General features: G+C 36.2%; 1 protein-coding gene across 2 annotated transcripts in view; it reads right to left on the bottom strand.

Moving 5' to 3' along the window:
• The window catches only part of DMD (dystrophin), a 2128065-nt gene that overhangs the window by 1494199 nt on the left and 613152 nt on the right, over positions 1-20714 (bottom strand). For both annotated transcript variants that reach the window (XM_067723245.1, XM_067723244.1), the window contains exon 13: positions 15509-15628. In XM_067723245.1, coding sequence (XP_067579346.1) covers positions 15509-15628 — 120 coding nt within the window. The remainder of the gene's footprint in view (positions 1-15508; positions 15629-20714) is intronic.

Below are 20714 nucleotides of genomic sequence, written 5' to 3'. Positions count from 1 at the left end.
AAGATCCCACATGCTGCAGGACAACTAAGTCCGTGTGCCACAACCACAGAGCCCACGCGCTCTGAAGCCCATGCGCCACAGCTAGAGACAGAAAACCCACACACCACAACTAGAGAGAAGCCCGCACCCCGCAACAAACAGCCTGTGCCACAATGAAAGATCCTGCATGCCACAACTAAGACCCAACACTGCCAAAAATAAATGAATGAATAAAATATACATATAAAAAAGAAGGCTGAATGACTTTTTTTAAAAAAGAACTTATTAGAATCCATAACGTGAGCCACGCATATATAGGCATTTGACTAAAGGTGACAGTGCAGAACATTGTTTGCAATAAATCATGCTACTTCAATTGAATCTAAATAGGAAAAATGGACATTCATCCCTTTCTCACACCATAAATACGAGATGGAATGTAATATGAAAGGTCAAACAATAAAGTAACTATATGGCAACCCAGGAGAATATCTTCTAGGTCATAGAGTAGGAAATGTTACTTTTAAACTCAGAATAAAAATACGCTAACCATAACAGAAAATATTGAAGTGGGGTATAATGAATATAAAACTTCTGTTTATTAAAGTAGCAATTCATTAAGGAGTAAAAAGGCAAGTTACTTAGATTTTAAAAAAAAGAAAGGAAATATGTAATATAGGTAACCAACAAAGGACTAGAATATATATATCCAGAATATATATTTTGAAATAACTACAGCAAATCACTAAGAGAAATATAGACAATTCAATAGAAAAATAGGCATTTCCAAAAAGAGATCTTTCAAATAACCAGTAAACAAGTGAAAGTGTTCCACCTCATTAGTCATCAGTACATGCAAGTTAAAACGAAAAATGTCATTATACAGCCACCAGAAAGGCTCAAGTTAAAAATCTGACAATTTGAAGTACTGAAGAAGATGCAGAGCAATTTGTACCTTTATTCACTACTGATGAGAGTATAAATTTATACATCAACTTTGGAAAACTCTTTGGTAATACCTATAAAGCTAAAGATACATATACTCAATGATCCAGCAATTCCAATCCTGGCTGTATATCCAATATAAAAGCCCACAAATATTCACTGAAAGATATGTACAATTATTTTCAAAGAAGAATTATTTGTAATGGTCCCCAACTGGAAACAATCCACATTTTCTTAACAGTAGATTGCATAATTAAACTGTGGTATAGTCATTAAAAAAGAAAACTAATGAACTAATGCTATACGCAACATGGATGAATCTCACAAACAATGTTGAGTAAAAAACGTCAGTTACATATATATATATATATATATATATATATATATATATATAAAATGTAATTCCATTTACATCAAGTTAAAAATACAGCAAAATTAATCTGAGGTATTATAAATCAGGTTAGAGGTAACCTTTGCGGAGGTGGGACCAGTTTATGACTATGATAGGGCTTGATGGGCTTTTTGATTGTTGTTAACATAATACCTTTTTATCTGGGTGTGGAACAATTGGGTATGCGACGTCTTCAAGCTATAATTATGATTTGTGTACTTTTCAGAGTACTCCAATTAAAAGAACTGTGCCATAGTATAAAGTTTAGAATTTTTTTCAGAGACCAACAGGGCCAGAATTCTCTTTAGATCATATGAGAATTAACACTTAATATTCATAAAGAATATTATCATTCTAACATCCTTGCATATATATTCCCCCTGTAATAATATCCTCAAGGTCAAATAGTAATTTTCTCTTATGAAACTGAGAGATTAGGACAAAGCCCAGGTTGAGGTATCACACAGATCTGGGTACCAGTCCCAGCTCTGCGACTCGCAAACTATATGAACTTGGATTTAGCTTCATTATGCGTAGCCTTTTTCACTTGTGAAATAGATATAGCTTTACATACAAACTATATACAATTCTTGGAAAACCATGAGCGTACAAAAGTGCTAATAATTAGAATTACTGCTTCATGGACAACGGTTGTTGACACTTGGCTTAGTGAAATTATTTCTACCATATTTAAAGTTATTTTTATTTTAAACATGCTTTTTATTCACCAAATATAAAATTAGAAACTAGAGAGACATCAAAAATATTTTCATCCGTATTCTTCTTCATAAATAACCCTTATTTCTTAATTCTATAGGATTTAACATTTCACAGCCTTTTTATTCTACCCTAATTATCCCAAAGGTATGTACCACAAACACTTTTAGTTCCATATCCCATTTGTAAGCCATGATAGATGAGGTGACATTATATAGCCTTTCTGAACAATCACTTTTTAGTAGACTATTTTCCTTCCAAACAACAGAGGCATAATCATGGTGCAGAGATGGCACGAAAAAGGGAGTGGTCATCACTATACAGAAAGACCAGCTTCACAGATGAAAATTTGAACTGAGTTTGCTACATGAAATAGGACTTTTCCAAGCAGACATGATGAAGATGAGTATTCTGAGTGACAGGAATAGCATGTATAAAGACAGTGACAGAGTACCAGAAATAGCTTGTAGGAAGAGAATGTAGGTTGAGGGATATGAGGGGTGTAATAGGAGATAAGTATTGAGAAACAGGTAGCGGGGGTCACTTATTAATTGTAGGCCTAAGTGATGAGACTCTCTAGAAGACAGAAAGTTACTTAGGATTTTAGCAGAGGAGAAACTCTATTATATAGGCTCTTGAAATTCCGCACTGACTTCAATGTGGAGATTGGATTGAAGCAAGAAAAGAATGTATGCAAGGATTTCCAGGGGTTGAAGATATGGGCTTTACTTTGGAAAATAGTAACAAGAACAAGGATGAAACACTGAATATGAGAGACAGGTAAGCAATGTTGTGAGTGATTACATTAGAGGGCTCACAAGAGATAGGTAAGGGATGTGTCTGGAATGCCTCCAGGTTTCTGGTACAGGCGTCAAGGTGAATGGTGGTGCAATAACAAAAATGGGGGAGTCATTAAAAGAAGCAAGTTTAGAGGGAAGTAGGACACAGTGAGTTAAGTTTCACCTTGCTGTGTTTGAGGTGCATTTTGAAATTTAAGGGGTATATATCCAGCAGAAAATGGGAGAGAAGAAATTGCGCTCAAGAAAGAGGTATGGGCAGAAGACATACAGGCTTATAAACTTGTGTCTGTTTTGGATAGTACAACCTTCTGAAGTAAAACAGAGAAAATGTCTTCCTTTTTCAACAAGACAAAACTGCTCACGTGTCCCTTATCAATACTTAGGTTTTTCTTAAAATTAAGTAACACCTGGTTCTACAAACATTCTTTACAGGATGTCACTATCCCTGAAAAATTCAGCTAAGATACTAAAAGTGTATTCAAACTATCACAGAACATAATTATTAGTCCTTATAATCTGGACATTGTGCCACATCCAAGACTGCACTAATTTACTAAGAATATTATCTTGCTTTGATTTAATCTTAAATTTGTGTCCAAGTAACGCCGGTTGGTGTCTCTCTCTCTATTTCTCTCTCTCTCTCTCTTTCTCCCTCTCCCCCATATATATATATATATGTGTATATATATATATATATATATACACACACATACATATATATATGTATATATATATATACACACATACATCCATATGTATGGAGAAAATGTAAATGTATATATGTACATATACATACATTTGTATAAATGGATATATACTTACATTTATATATAGGTTTATGTTCACATGTATGGATGGGAATTCAGATCCTTCTTATCAAAAAATTAACTTAAAGATACTGCTTTTTTAGAATTTTTATTTTATTTTATTTTTATACAGCAGGTTCTTATTAGTCATCAATTTTATACACATCAGTATATACATGTCAATCCCAATTTCCCAATTCATCACACCACCACCACCACCCCCCCTCCACTTTCCCCCCCAGTGTCCATACGTCTGTTCTCTACATCTGTGTCTCAATTTCTGCCCTGCAAACCAGTTCATCTGTACCATTTTTCTAGGTTCCACATATATTCGTTAATATACGATATTTGTTTTTCTCCTTCTGACTTACTTCACTCTCTATGACAGTCTATAGATTCATCCACATCTCTATAAATGACTCAATTTTGTTCCTTTTTATGGCTGAGTATTGTATATATGTACCACATCTTCTTTATCCACTCGTCTGCCGATGAGCATTTCAGTTGCTTCCACGACCTGGCTATTCTAAATAGCGCTGCAATGAATATCGGGGTGCATGTGTCTTTTTGAATTATGGTATTATCTGGGTATATGCCCAGTAGTGGGACTGCTGGGTCATATGGTAGTTCTATTTTTACTTTTTTAAGGAAACTCCATACTGTTCTCCATAGTGGCTGCATCAATTTACATTCCCACCAACAGTGCAAGAGGGTTCTCTTTTATCCACACCCTCTCCAGCAGTTGTTCTTTGTAGGTTTTCTGATGATGCCCATTCTAACTGGTGTGAGGTGATACCTCATTGTAGTTTTGATTTGCATTTCTCTAATAATTAGTGATGATGAGCAGCTTTTGATATGCTTCTTGGCCAGCTGTATGTCTTCCTTGGAGAAATGTCCATTTAGGTCTTCTGCTCAATTTTGGATTGAGTTTTTTGTTTTTTTTTAATATTGAGCTGCATGAGCTGTTTATATATTTTAGAGGTTAATCATTTGTCCACTGATTCGTCTGCAAATATTTTCTCCCATTCTGAGGGTTGTCTTTTCATATTGTTTATGGTTTCCTTTGCTGTGCAAGAGCTTTTACGTTTCATTAGGTCCCATTTGTTTATTTTTGTTTTTATTTCCATTACTCTAGGAGGTTGGTCAAAAAAGATGTTGCTGTGATTTATGTCAAAGAGTGTTCTTCCTAAGTTTTCCTCTAAGAGTCTTCTAGTGTCCAGTTTTACATTTAGGTCTCTAATCCATTTTGAGTCTATTTTTGTGCATGGTGTTAGGGACTGTTCTAATTTCATTCTTTTATATGTAGCTGTCCAGTTTTCCCAGGACCACTTATCAAAGAGACTGTCTTTTCTCCATTGTATATGCCTCCTTTATCACAGATAAGTTGACCATAGATGCATGGGTTTATCTCTGGGTTTTCTATCCTGTTCCATTGATCTATGTTTCCGTTTTTGTGCCAGTACCACATTGTCTTTTTTTTTTTTAACATCTTTATTGGGGTATAATTGCTTTACAATGGTGTGCTAGTTTCTGCTTTATAACAAAGTGAATCAGTTACACATATACATATGTTCCCATATCTCTTCCCTCTTGCATGTGATTACAGTAGCTTTGTAGTATAGTCTGCAGTCACTGAGTCTGATTCCTCCAGCTCCGTTTTTTACCCTCAAGACTGCTTTGGCTATTCAGGGTCTTTTGTGTCTCCATACAAATTTTAAGATTTTTTGTTCTAGTTCTGTAAAAAATGCCTTTGGTAATTTGATAGGGATTGCACTGAATCTGTAGATTGCTTTGGGTAGGATAGTCATTTTCACAATATTGATTCTTCCAATCCAAGAACATGGTATATCTCTCCATCTGTTTGTATCATATTTAATTTCCTTCATCAGTGTCTTAAAGGTTTCTGCATACAGATCTCTTGTCTCCCTAGGTAGGTTTATTCCTAGGTATTTTATTCTTTTTGTTGCAATGGTAAATGGGAGTGTTTCCTTAATTTCTCTTTCAGATTTTTCATCATTAGTGTACAGGAATGCAAGAGATTTCTGTGCATTAATTTTGTATCCTGCAACTTTACCAGATTCACTGATTAGCTCTAGTAGTTTTCTGGTGGCATCCTTAGGATTCTCTATGTATAGTATCATGTCATCTGCAAACAGTAACAGCTTTACTTCTTCTTTTCCAATTTGTATTACTTTTATTTCTTTTTCTTCTCTGACTGCCGTCGCTAAAACTTCCAAAACTATATTGAATAACAGTGGTGAGAATGGACATCCTTCTCTTGTTCCTGATCTTAGAGGAAATGCTTTTAGTTTTTCACCATTGAGAATGACGTTTGCTGTGGGTTGCTGTACATGGCCTTTATTATGTTGAGTTAGGTTCCCTCTGTGCCCACTTTCTGGAGAGTTTTTATCATAAATGGGTGTTGAATTTTGTCAAAAGCTTTTTCTCCATCTATTGAGATGATCATATGGTATTTCGTCTTCAATTTGTTAATATGGTGTATCACCTTGATTGATTTGCGTATATTGAAGAATCCTTGCATCCCTGGGATAAGTCCCACTTGATCATGGTGTATGATCCTTTTAATGTGCTGTTGGATTCTGCTTTACAGTATTTTGTTGAGGATTTTTGCATCTATGCTCATCAGTGATATTGGTCTATAGTTTTCTTTCTTTGTGACATCATTGTCTGCTTTTGGTATCAGGGTGATGGTGACTTCGTAGAATGAGTTTGGGAGTGTTCCTCCCTCTGCTATATTTTGGAAGAGTTTGAGAAGGATAGGGGTTAGCTCTTCTCTAAGTGTTTGACAGAATTCGCCTGTGAAGCCATCTGGTCCTGGGCTTTTGTTTGTTGGAAGATTTTTAATCAGTCTCAATTTCAGTGATTGGATTGGTCTGTTTATATTTTCTGTTTCTTCCTGGTTCAGTATCAGAAGGTTGTGCTTTTCTAAGAATTTGTCCATTTCTTCCAGGTTATCCATTATATTGACATACAGTTGAATGTAGTAATCTCTCATGATCTTTTGTATTTCTGCAGTGCAGTTGTTACTTCTCCTTTTTCCTTTCTAATTCTACTGATTTGAGCCTTCTCCCTCTTTTTCTTGATGAGTCTGGCTAATGGTTTATCAATTTTGTTTATCTTCTCAAAGAACCAGCTTTTAGTTTTATTGATCTTTGCTATTGTTTTCCTTGTTTCTATTTCATTTATTTCTGTTCTGGTCTTTATGATTTCTTTCCTTCTACTAACTTTGGGTTTTGTTTGTTCTTCCTTCTCTAGTTCCTTTAGGTGTAAGGTTAGACTGCTGATTTGAGATTTTTCTTGTTTCTTGAGATAGTCTTGTATTGCTATAAACTTCCCTCTTAGAACTGCTTTTGTTGCATCCCATAGGTTTTGGATCGTCATGTTTTCCTTGTCATTTGTCTCTAGGTAATTTTTGATTTCCACCTTGATTTCTTCAGTGATCTCTTGGTTATTTAGTAATGTATTGTTTAGATTCCAAGTGTTTGTGTTTTTTACGTGTTTTTCCCTGTAACTGATTTCTAATCTCATAGTGTTGTAGTCAGAAAGGATGCCTGATATCATTTTAATTTTCTTAAATTTACTGAGGCTTGATTTGTGACCCAAGAAGTGATCTATCCTGGAGAATGTTCCGTGCGCACTTGAGAAGAAAGTGTAATCTGCTGTTTTTGGATGGAATGTCCTATAAATATCAATTAAATCTATCTGGTCTATTGTGTCATTTAACGCTTGTGTTTCCTTATTAATTTTCTGTTTGGATGATCTACCATTGGTGTAAGTGAGGTGTTAAAGTCCCCTACTATTATTGTATTACTGTCGATTTTCTCTTTTATAGCTGTTAGCAGTTGCCTTATGTATTGAGGTGCTCCTATGTTGGGTGCATATATAATTGTTATATCTTCTTCTTGGATTGATCCCTTGATCATTACGTAGTGTCCTTCCTTGTCTCTTGTAACATTCTTTATTTTAAAGTCTATTTTATCTGATATGAGTATTGCTCCTCCAGCTTTCTTTTGATTTCCATTTGCATGGAATATCTTTTTCCATCACTTCACTTTCAGTCTGTATGTGTCCCTAGGTCTGAAGTGGGTCTCTTGTAGACAGCATATATATGGGTCTTGTTTTTGTATCCATTCAGCGAGCCTGTGTCTTTTGGCTGGAGCATTTAATCCATTCATGTTTAAGGTAATTATCGATATGTGTGTTCCTATTACCATTTTCTTAATTATTATGGGTTTGTTTTTGTAGGTCCTCTTCTTTTCTTGTGTTTTCCACTTAGAGAAGTTCCTTTTGCATTTTCTGTAGAGCTGCTTTGGTGGTGCTGAATTCTCTTAGCTTTTGCTTGTCCGTAAAGCTTTTGATTTCTCCGTGGAACCTGAATGAGGTCCTTGCTGGGTAGAGTATTCTTGGTTGTAGGTTCTTCCCTTTCATCACTTTGAATATGTCCTGCCACTCCCTTCTGGCTTGTAGAGTTTCTGCTGAGAGCTCAGCTGTTAACCTATGGGAGTTCCCTTGTATGCTATTTGTCATTTTTCCCTTGCTGCTTTCAATAATTTTGCCTTTAATTTTTTCCAATTTGATTACTATGTGTCTTGCCATGTTTCTCCTTGGGTTCATCCTGTATGGGACTCTCTGCACTTCCTCGATTATGGGTAGCTATTTCCTTTCCCATATTAGGAAAGTTTTCAACTATAATTTCTTCAAATATATTCTCAGGTCCTTTCTCTCTCTTCTCCTTCTGGAACCCCTATAATGAGAATGTTGTTGTGTTTAATGTTGTCTCAGAGGTCTCTTAGGCTGTCTTCATATCTCTTCATTCTTTTTTCTTTATTCTGTTCTGCAGCAGTGAATTCCACCATTCTGTCTTCCAGGTCATTTATCCATTCTTCTGCCTCAGTTATTCTGCTACTGATTCCTTCTAGTGTAGTTTTCATTTCAGTTATTGTATTGTTCATCTCTGTTTGTTTGCTCTTTAATTCTTCTAGGTCTTTGTTAAACATTTCTCGCATCTTCTCAATCTTTGCCTCCATTCTTTCTATGAGGTCCTGGATCATCTTCACTATCATTATTTTGAGTTCTTTTTCTGGAAGGTTGCCTATCTCCACTTCATTTAGTTGTTTTTCTAGGGTTTTATCTTGTTCCTTTATCTGGTACATAGCCCTCTGCCTTTTCATCTTGTCTATCCTTTCTGTGAATGTAGTTTTTGCTCCACAGGCTGCAGAATTGTAGTTCTTCTTGCTTCTGCTGTCTGCCCTATGGTGGATGAGGCTATCTAAGAGGCTTGAGCAAGTTTTTTGATGGGAGGGACTGGTGGTGGGTACAGCTGGCTGTTGCTCTAGTTGGCAGAGCTCAGTAAAACTTTAATCCACTTGACTGCTGATGGGTGGGGCTGGGTTCCCTCTCTGTTGGTTTTTTGGCCTGAGGCAACCCAACACTGGAACCTACCTGGGCTCTTTGGTGGGGCTAATGGAAGAATCTGGGAGGGCTCACGCCAAGGAGTACTTCCCAGAACTTCTGCTGCCAGTGACCTTGTCCTCATGGTGAGACAAAGCCACCCCCCGCCTCTGCAGGAGACGGTCCAACACTAGCAGGTAGGTCTGGATCAGCCTCCTGTAGGGTCACTGCTCCTCCCCTGGGTCCCGATGTGCAACACTACATTTTGTGTGCCCTCCAAGAGTGGCGTCTCTGTTTCCCCCAGTCCTGTCAAAGTGCTGCAATCAAATCCCGCTAGCCTTCAAAGTCTGATTCTCTAGGAATTCCTCCTCCCATTGCCAGACCCCCAGGTTGGGAAGCCTGACGTGGCACTCAGAACCTTCACTCCAGTGGGTGGACTTCTGTGGTATAAGTGTTCTCCAGTTTGCGAGTCACCCACCCAGCAGTTATAGGATTTTATTGTGATTGCACCCCTCCTACCGTCTCATTGTGGCTTCTCCTTGGTCTTTGGATGTGGGGTATCTTTTTTGATGAGTTCCAGTGTCTTCCTGTTGACGACTGTTCAGCAGTTAGTTGACTCTCAGGCTGACTTTCACTAACCCCTTCCTTAGGCACCAAGGGCAGGGCTTATTTACAGGCTTAGGAAGGAGTCCCTTGTGTCTTCCTAGAACAAAGTTCAAACTTGCATTTGGCCCTCAAGCAGCAAGCAACCTGCTTTTAAGCCTAAGTCTCGCTTTGCTCTTATCTTCCATCCATTTCTCCATGTGCTCCAGGTGCAGACTTGGCGGCAGCCACACACACTCACTCTGGCCAGGGCTCACGATCCCTGCTCTCTGTTAAGCTCCTGCAGGGTCCAGGTTCAGCTGCGGCGGGCACAGTGCCAGTGGGCAGCTGTGCTCCCGGCTCACTGGCTGCGGGACTCCATACTGCTTTTTTTAAGCAGTAAAATTTCAAACAGTAAATATGCCTTTTCTGATTTAAAACATGAAAGACAAGTATATGACACTTGTATGTGACACTCTAACTTCATAGGACATTGCTATGGAATTTCTAAAGTCATTTGGGAGAGGAACTCATCCATTAACCACTAACATGGTGGTGAAATTTACACAGTGACCCAACTATATCCTCAAATGGCTTCCTGTCCCCAAACTTTCTGACTCTGAAAGTTGAATAAAGGAGTCCAATCATTTTCAGTCCAACAAGAAGGCTCACCTTATCCACAGACATCCCACGAGAGGCTTTGCACAACACGTCAGGGAAATCAAAACATTTTATATTTATTCCATTCCACTAGGTCAACCAACTTAATATAGCCACCAAAGAATTTATCTTGATAATGCCACATAATATTTGCACAAATTGTTTAATGTCATTTGATATCCAGTTGGTTTTCATGTCTTGATTTTAGTGAATGTATCTTAGCTCTTACGAGACCTTTCTAGTCTTTGAAGATTATTCCTTTATTCAATAAAGTTTATTAACTTCATCAGATGAGTAAGAAACTATACATGTGTGCACAGCCTTATGTTTAATAATCTGCTCTAAAAGTGTATTTTCCAGGTTACTCTTCTTCAAAAGAGGATGCTTGTATGTATCCATTCTTTTGATATACCTTTAATTCTCCAAAATTTTAGACAGTAACGTTAAGAGTAACATCATTCAACAAAATAATCCAAACATTTTTTCTATGCCAGAAACTCTCACGGGTCTGTGGCCTTAGACACCTTTAATACATCTAGTTGGACTCTCAAGTGTTAACTTATATAGAAGAACACATCTAAAAATGGGATTTTAATAGCTCTACCTTTTATTTGGAAAATGTTTTAATTAGAGCATCTTCTGTAAGAGCTATGGGTCTAACCAGGTTCTTTTTTATTTATTTATTTATTTTTTTTACTAGAAACAGCTATCTCCCTAGAACAACAGGCTTTATGTTCTATAGTCTTTTTCAGTTTCTAATGCAAAAGGCCAATAGGACCTGTGTGTCTCCAAAACACCTCTCTTATCTTGTTTTAGTTTTTGCTCAAATGCCCCCTTCTCTACATAGTTTTCCCTTGACGGCTTCATGTAAAACTGCTTCCTTCTCCACTCTATGTTTTCCTTATAGTTCTTAGCACCTTTTTCATACTATAAAGCTTGCTTATTTATTCAGATGCTTGCTTCAAATGTAAGCTTCATAGAGGAACAATTTACGTTTTGTCCATACTTAACCTCAAAGCTTAGACTTTTGGCTGGCACCTAGTAGGCACTCAATACATATTTGTCAAATGAATGAATAAATATGGTCCTTCTATCTGGAACACTTTCCTGTTCTTTATTGTTGCCTAATTAATTTCTACTAAATCTTCAGGTCTCACTTAAGGGCACTTAGGTAGGCCTTTCCTTACCTTCTAGAGAAAGGTGAGTCATCTAGTAATACATATATCTATCACACTGAACTCATCATGGCCAGAAATTTACACTTAATTGCATTTAATTAGTGCAGGTCCAGGAGGGCAGGTGCCATGACTGTTGCCCCCACCCATCCCCACCATGGAAGTTCCAGCCGCCATCCTGGCGCACAGCTGCTACTCAATACATGTTTGTTGACTGAAGAATTATGGTAAAGTTTAGTATCACACACTAATTCTAGCTACCCATCAAGCCACCACTAGCACCACTCTTCTGAACCTCAATCTGTAGCTAAACTGGCCCTTTTTCAGTCCCTTGAGGGTGCTATGCTCACTTGATACACTGTTTCCCCTTCCTGGAAACTGCATGTACCTCCACCAATCCCCTTATACACACACTTCATACAGTTCCCTCCAATGTGTCCTTTAGATCATAATTTAAACATTACTTTACTAGGAAATCATTTCATGCCTTCAAGCTTCAGCTTAAGTCAGACTAATTTGTTGTCACAAAACTTGTTCCTTTCCTTCACAGAAATAAGTTACGTTCATTTTAAATATTTGCTCATTTTTGTAAATATCTCATTAGTGCTTATTTCCTCTGTTAGATTGCAAGTACCAAGAGAGCAACTGCCATGCCTACCATGGCGACCACGGGTGACAAGGAATCAGCACTTGAATTCAAAGAGGGAGCCTGAGAAATGGCTACCACTGTTTTGAGGTTCCAAGGAAGGCAGCATGCTCACAAATTACTCATTTCTGACCCAGGAAGGTAGAACAAATTCTCTTTTTGTTCACTGTTTTACCTCTGCTACCCAGCATAATCCCTATGACATAGTAAGAACATTACAAGTACTCAATAGAAAAAAATGAAAGAGGCATGGTAATATATTCCATGACTGAAGACTCCACATAAATTATGCAACTTAGTTTTTTAGCCAAGCTATTTCTCAACAAAATTAGTTAACTGGCATCACTGCTTACAAATCAGGTTCTCTGTGTACTGACATCATAGAAACCTCTAAAGTTAAGGACAAGTTTCTGACCTGTGGTGACATTGCTGAACCTCTGAGAGAATCAAATTAATTTACAAGAGACTGCACTTTTCAGAATATTATCCTTCATAAGTCATGCCATCTTTCAGAATCCCTAAGCATATGTTCTGACCTTTCTTTTTCTTCAAACCTTTTAAAAAGAAGACTTCTAGAAGTCTTTTAAAGTTAGAGAAAATCTAACTTATAATAGAGTTCAAAGAACTAAGTCAATACATGTAAAGATATTCCATGAGGAATATTTTTAGAGTTCTAACTCAAGATGGTAAGAACATCTCTCTCTCTCTCTGTTACTGAATTAAATCAAACACTATCTTTCCTAGTTTTCCCCTATCTGTACCTCTTTACTAAAGACAACTGGGTATCCATTTTGAGGCTCTGGTACTTCAGCAAATTGGAGAGAAATGGATTAAGGCATTGTGGTGACATGGGAGGCCATGGAGGAGAAAGAAGGTGTGGGGTGAGCATTCAACACTAACAGGTCTTCAGGAATCAGCTATGGATGACCAGACCCTGCTTCAACAAAAGCTCTAAAGCATTCCTCTCAGGTTCCTGCCAGTTTTTTTTTTCTCCTTTTGTATTGAGTCCATATACCTTTTTCTCTTTCCTAAAATTCTTCCTATTACTTCTAATAGAATTCCTCAGGGCCCAGTATGAAACATGATAGCTCAGTCTCTGAAGCATACATGGAATTTTTGTCACATGCAGAGGATATTTGGGTTGCTGTTTAAGTGACTCCTCTAATGTGTTTATCTGTCTTTTTATTCTTTATTATTTCTTCTCTCCTCCTCTTTTTCTACCAACTTCTCTACCTCTTCTCTTTCTTTATAAAAATTAAACTAGTTAAGACAACATTATATTACTTGTAAAGAACCTAAGAAAGAATCATCAAAATTCCAAAGTCAAATGAGAGCCCAGCATTCCAGGGCAATTCCAACTAATAGTTAAATAAGACATAGAACTCAAGTATGGATTCCTCTGGGACTGATGGAATAGGAGGAAAGAAAGGCTAAAGCGGGGGCCTTCTCACCACTTAAGTCCTTTAACTCTGCTCTTTTAGACACTAATCTAGATTATCTAAAAGTCAGGTAACAGTAACAGAAATGAGGGTTCAAAAAAGGAAAGGGGGTTGAGGGGAAAAGAGGAGGCTGGGAGGCTATGGTCAACACTAATTAAGGGGGGAGGCAATCATATACAAATGTGGACTGAGTTTGTGTGAACTGGGAATAGCCAATACATGTGCAGCTATCTTAGTAGATGTTTCTGCATCAAAGAAATAAAGACATAAAATAAGGTAAAAAATGAAAGCAAATAGGATAATAAATATAGAAAAGCTTAGGGCCACCACTCTTAATTCATCCTACCTAAGATCTAACCCAGTCACCATCTGTGAATGCTATAGACTGTTTTTCAAGGTGGCCTAGTCCCACAGGCATCACCTTGGAAATAATTATATTCTAAAGCTAGTTGTATTAGGTCTTGTGGTGCCAAAGTGACTGTTTTTCAGTTGTTATTTTAACTGGAAATACTCTATGACTTAGAAAAGTCTCTGCCTTAATTTTTTTTAACCAGTCACCCTTCTAAACTCTGCCTCCCAGCCTTCTTTCATCTTTTCTGAACATTTCTAAGAAACACTGAATATTAGATTTTTACCCATCTGTAAATAGTCACAACACTATTGTATCAGAACTATGGAATTCCATAAAATGGGTGTAGCAGTGGCCTGTAAGTCCTTTAGCCAGTCGTGTGTGTGTGTCTGTGTACAACAAATCTGATCATATATGCAATGATACATTATAACATTGGGCGTCATAAACCTTTTTAGATCTGCAATCCCTGCAATTTCATTGAAACATAAGCAATTAACATGAATCACTAGTATATATTAAGTGCTCAACTGTAGCAGTTCAACAGTTTCGTCTTTTTCATTTAATGATGGAAAGTGAGATAATATTGTTGGAGATTGGCAGTCTAAAACAGTAACCTTAGGAAACGACATTTCACTGGGATAAAAAAAAAAAACACAATTCACACAAAAAGAGAAAAAAAACAGAGATAAGGCTTTTCTATAGGTTAGGTAAGAGAAACTAGGTTTAGAAAAACCTTGGGCTTATAAAGCTATTTAAACCCACGTTGATTGGATCCTCAGACGTGTTAGACTATTGGCTCCTAACTATCACAAAGGAAAGGCAAGCATGTAGTGGGTACAATGAATGCCTCAAATATAATCTGTGGTTGGGTAAATATGTGAATGTATGTGTCACATTCAGAACAATAAACTGTTGTTATTTTCCCTTAATGTTGATGTTTTGGTATATGTATCTATGCTTTGCTGAAATTAAAAAAAAAACTTATAACAAAACTTTATCATTTCCAGTTAGGAAGTAAATATGAAAATATCCACATTATCCTTTATTAATATATACTAGTTATATTTCCAAGGACACAATTACTATGAGTCAGATTGAATGAGGGATTGAAAGGCTAAGTATCTCCTAAAACAAAACTTCCATGACTTAAGCATCCTGCTATGTCCTCATCGAGACTACAGCTGAAGGCTTCCAGGAAAAAATATACTGAAGGTGTTAAACTTTTTCTTATTTGAGTGAATGTGATCCTTTTTGTGTTTTCTTACCTTTGTCCTCTTTCAGACTGTAGGTTTGAAGAGAGCATAAATAATATTCCTCTGACGAGTTATCTAATGCATGCTATTCAACTATAATTAAAAAACAGATCTGCATTTATGTATTTCCCCAAAGGCCAGGAAGCTAGTGTGAGCAAACAGTATATAATGAAAAGGAATTATGCACAAACATCCCACAAATGGGACACAATTTGAATTAGTTTAAATGAATACATTGCATTCTAAATATTTGTAACATACAAATTACATTTTAAATTTTCTAAATATTTTCTGAATTGCAATTAATTATTTTGAATGACATATTTAGTGTATTAAAGAAAATACTCTGACCTTAAGTTGTTTTTCCAAAGCAGCAGTTGCATGATCGCCACTAGATTCATCAACCACCACCACCATGTGCGTGAGAGAATTCACCCTGACTTGTTCCTGTTCCAGGTCTTCTTGAAGCACCTGAAAGATAAGTGTTTTTAAAAAGGAAATTAAAATAATAGTCTCCTGCTCTGTATGCCAGAAACATTTCTTCCCAAATGAGTGTGATTTATTTCTGCCATGCTTTGGGTAATACAGTTTTTTATTAGACTGGAATCATTTCAAGCAAATTTTTTGCTATGGTGCTCAGCAAAATTTGCACGTTTTTGTCAATTGAATGTGAAAGTATATAGAGAGAAAGCATCTGTTGAGAAAGGCATACTAAGATATGCTGCCCGTTACCCCACTTCCTCTCACTTTTTCAAGGACTTTTCTCCTAAAATACCTGGCCGCCTCAAGCATCTGCAATTTCTCCTTCTCTACAGTTCTCCATTATCAACCAAAACAAAACAAACTCTTGACCCAAAAAACCCCTCCCGCTACTGCCTCATTATGTGTCCCTCTTCACTAAAAAATATTTTGTTTTCTACATTACTCTTTCTATTTCCTTACCCTACTATTGTCCCTTTACCCACTATCCCATTAAAACATCTCTTGTAAAGGGTGCCATCAACCTCCAGGTTCCCAAATCCAATAGCCATTTTTTGATAGCATCTTACTTGACATTTTGATTACTAACCTAATTAACCACTCCTTCATTCTGGATCCTCTCTTCTCTCTTCCTGAGCTTCATGTACCACCCTTGCCTGATTATCCTCCTACTTCACTAAGAGCTGCTTTTTAGCTCCTTTGCTGGTTGGTTCCTTCTCCTCTGCTCAACTATAAATCAGATGACATTCCTCTGGATAAAAAACAATGGAGCCCCATCACACTAAGAGGAAAAATCCAAATCCTTGAACCTGAAATCCTTGTATGATCTAGCACCTTCCTGCCTCTCTAATCTAACTGCATACCATTCTTGCCCTCTGACACTATGTTTCAGTCATACTTGTCTTCTTTCTCTTCCACACTGTGTCAAGCTATTTGCTCTACCCCAATTGCTCTTCCTCTGTATCTTTAAATAATCTCTCATTCTTATCATTCAGGACTCACTTTGTCACCTGCACAGAGAGGCTTTTCATGAAGATGCTATCTAAATTTGCATCTTAGTTACTATTTCTATAACTTTTTAAACATAACATTTTCACACTCAGATTTTTCTTATGTATTAGTTTAGTCATTTGTTGTTTGTCTTTACTTACTGGAACATAAGATCCACTGAAACAGAGATGCCCCCTGTCCTTCTCACTAGATATTCCAAGCAACTAAAGATAAACAAACTCTTGTTAAATGAATAGCACCATGTGGAGGGGTGAGGGCAATATTCACAGGTGAGTTTGACCCTTCCTGACTGCATAAAGATTACAATCTAATGGGTGAGATTCTTTTTTTTAAGTGTAATTACAATTATACTATCAAGCACATATAACCCGAAACAGTATTCCAATCTTTTAAAAATCACAGTGTATAGATTTTTTGTAAAGATAAACAGGAATAAACAGAGGAATAAACAGACAGTAAACAGGAGGACTAAACAGAGGAGGCTGCTCTAGATCCAAGACACCCTGCTTGGGAGATCCAGTTCCTCCAGGACCTTATCACACTACACTAATTATTACCTGGAAATCCCTAAATGAGTATGCAAAATTCCTGGTCATCTAGTCTGCCTCTTAGAACATGTTATTATATAATACAAGAATGAAGAAGCAGGTTTGGGACAAAGCCTGTTACTTTCTAGAAAACCTGGAATCCCTACTTATGAAACAATGATGCCTGGCACCTATCAGACTAGCTCTTAGTTATTCGAACCCTATGGCGGGCGTAAGGGAACCTATTAGAATTAGCTACATCACAAACTCAAATGTTTGAGCATTTTTATCCAGGACTTTTATTTTTCAAGTCTCAACATTTTAGAGCACTATATAAAATCACTTACTTTTACTTCCTCTCTCCAGACTTTCACAGTACATTTTCAAGTGAAGCAATTTAAAATAAAATGACTATGCACCTATTTTGTGTGTGGAGTCTATACTGCCTATCACACCTTTGACATTCCAGAGCTTACACTGGTTAATAAAACTCTTTCTGCCATGAGGCTCAAAATGGAAACATTAACATTCAGAGTTGCCCTTGAAAGTCATGTTAAGTCTGTGCTTTCTGAGTTATATAAGCTAGGACTGGGAACATTTCAAATATGTCAGCAGGAATTTTAAAAATAATAATTAAAATAATATCCTGGTGTCCAATATACCATAAATTGGTTTAATTTGGCCAATTCTTTTTTCCTATCACTCAAGTATGAGAGTATATTTAATTACATATATTAAAGACAATTAGGAAATAATGCTATACTATTCACATTTTTTACATTTTTATTGTTTTCATATTTTTTAGTAAAGGAAACAGAAAATCATTGTTTGAGCCATGAGGTACTTATTTTGAAACTCAGGCTGCATCTTTCTAAAGCATATGTGATCAAATATACTAGTTATTTTCTCCAGTACTTAGATTTCTGATTTTGTTTTGCTTATCTATTTGTTCTATAATCAGAAATTATATTCTTGCCATAGTGATCAAGGGTTTACATGTTATGCTTTTGCTGACGTGCTAACACAAAGTACCACTAAAGCTAGTTGTGAGTTAATAGCTTTAAAATCAAACATGAGAACCATCTGAACTTACACTCAGTAGAGGTAAATAAAGGAACATGGGAAAGGTTCTCAACAGTAGATGAAAATCTCGAAGAATGCATAGCACTGCAGTAAATTAGCAATATACTCTATTTGATTTAAGTCATTTCCAGTATCTCCTTTTCTCTTCTATGACTTTTTCAAATTATATCGTTTCTTCTACTCCTAATCAGGGATTAAAACAGAAAAGCTTAAACTGACCTTTCTAAGCATACTCAATAGCTGCAAGACAGAGCTATTGTAACACTGTAATCAGTTCCTATTTTCCCAGACCTCAGCTCCAAAAATAAATATTAATGAATATCACGGTATTAGCTAATCCCCTTATTATTTGCAAAAGACAAAAGACTATAAAATATCCAACGTCCAGAATTCATTTTTTTAAAATGAAGTTGATTCTTAGAATTAGCAAAAATGCCATCCAGAAAATGGTTAGTTTAAAAAGTTAAAACCACCTGTCAACCTATGTATCCATGAATAAGGGCCTTGATCATTGGTATAGAGTACACTCTCCTGCTTCCCTCTTTGAGAAAACATGGATTCTCAAGGCAACTAATTTTTAAAGTACATTAAAGTTTTAAAAGCTATTTTACAATTAATTTTTAATTAAATATTTACTTCTTATGGATTTGAATTTCTCATAGTGGGATTTATACAATGGAGGTTTACAGTTGATTTGCTAATTAAACTGAAATATGAGCCAAATTATTCCAAATACAGATGTATCCCCAGAGAAATACACTAAAATTTTTGCCTATCAGAAGAGAATGTCTTCAGGTTAAAATACTGTAACATATGATTGTTAAAGTCTGTTTTTCTTTATTAAAAGAATATAAATTATTTACACAGAGATACCTACTAGGTATTTTATTATGTATTTCTTGCCAGTATTTTTCTTAGAGTAATGCATTTGTTACACTTATCAAATTTAAAGAAAATCTGTCATGCTCCTAATTAAATTTCTATACCATTATTAGATACAAATGTCAGCAATGTTTGTTTTCTAATGTCAACTAACAATCCTTTTTTTCCTTATGACAAGAAAAAAGGTCAACAGTGAAACTTAACATTAAAAATGCTTAGATTTGACCAACTTAGATTTTGTTATACCTCTGTAAAACAAATAATTCTATTTCTTACAAATTATTCTCTAGTCAAAGAATCTGACCAAATTTGTTGTTCCCTTAGTACATATTCACATCTTATGATTTAAATATGACTTTTCTCTATTTCCTTCAAATGTTTCAGTGGTACCGAGTTCTTGCTCTGACCCATGACAAGTTGGTCTTCAAAATCTGGCTTAAGACAACCACTGAAGAGTCACTTCAATGTTTACTTCAGACTTATGCTATTTTATCCTTTCTTAGCATATATGTGAAATACTGTTTGGAAAATAAAGGCATGGAAATATGTAAGGCTAGGGAATTATTAGATTTGACACTTAGCGGTGAAGAACAAAAATTAATAGAAAGGTAGAGTAATAGAAAACAAAAACAAGGTTGGATCTCCAGTAAGTTCTATAGGAGGTTATACAATACTTCCCTTGGTCAGAGTATATGCTCAACAACATGAAACAGGAAAGGACTGTTGTTGCCTATATGCATAGTTTATTACTACTTCTACTTCAGTGATTAACCAACAGGAAATTACCAACACTTGCAGGTCCTACACACACACACACACACACACAAACACACCCCCCCCCCCAGAAACAACACAGATCATGGGTTATGCATGAATTCTAAGCCCATCTACTCCCACATATCACTTTAAATTAATATAATTAAAATACGCTTAGTAAACTATTAAGTTTAGTGATTTATAGTTTTTAGCTTAGCCAAATAAATGTACACAAAAGGAAAGACTGATGAGAACAAAACTTGAATTGAATATAAAATGTGCAAAAATCTTAAGAAACCAGAAGAGTTTCTACAAACATGGGATAAGTCTAACACTTAGGAAGTACTATCTTAGAAAATCCAGCTCAGGAACCAAAAAATCCCTAGATACTCATGAACAATTAGCTAATGCAATACATCTGGATGTGAATTGATTTTATTTTCAAATAAAAGCATCCCAGGCAAATCAGAAAACTTTATGATTTCTTAGGAAATGATAGAGGGGGTAGGCAGTGTATCATTCTCATTACTTTTTCTCTTATGGTCATTTTTACGTCCTTATTTCCATCACCTCTGCACTGGGCTAGGCTCTGTATTCCTTATTCTATCTATTGCCTGAATGAAATGATCTGGAAATGACTTGCCATTTTATTTTCAGTCCAATATTCACTTTACTAAGCCTGACTGGTCACAGTACTGTCTAGTTCCCCATGAGGATCTATTTATAGTATGTACTTTTGTTATAAAATTTGCTAAATATTTTAAATAGGCTTCCTCAACAGGCTCTCCTAGAAGAGCTTTTATTTTGATACCCACTTA

The sequence above is a fragment of the Pseudorca crassidens genome, chromosome X (assembly GCF_039906515.1).
Source record: "Pseudorca crassidens isolate mPseCra1 chromosome X, mPseCra1.hap1, whole genome shotgun sequence".
Lineage (NCBI taxonomy): Eukaryota > Metazoa > Chordata > Mammalia > Artiodactyla > Delphinidae > Pseudorca > Pseudorca crassidens.
This window is presented reverse-complemented; position numbering and strand designations above follow the sequence as displayed.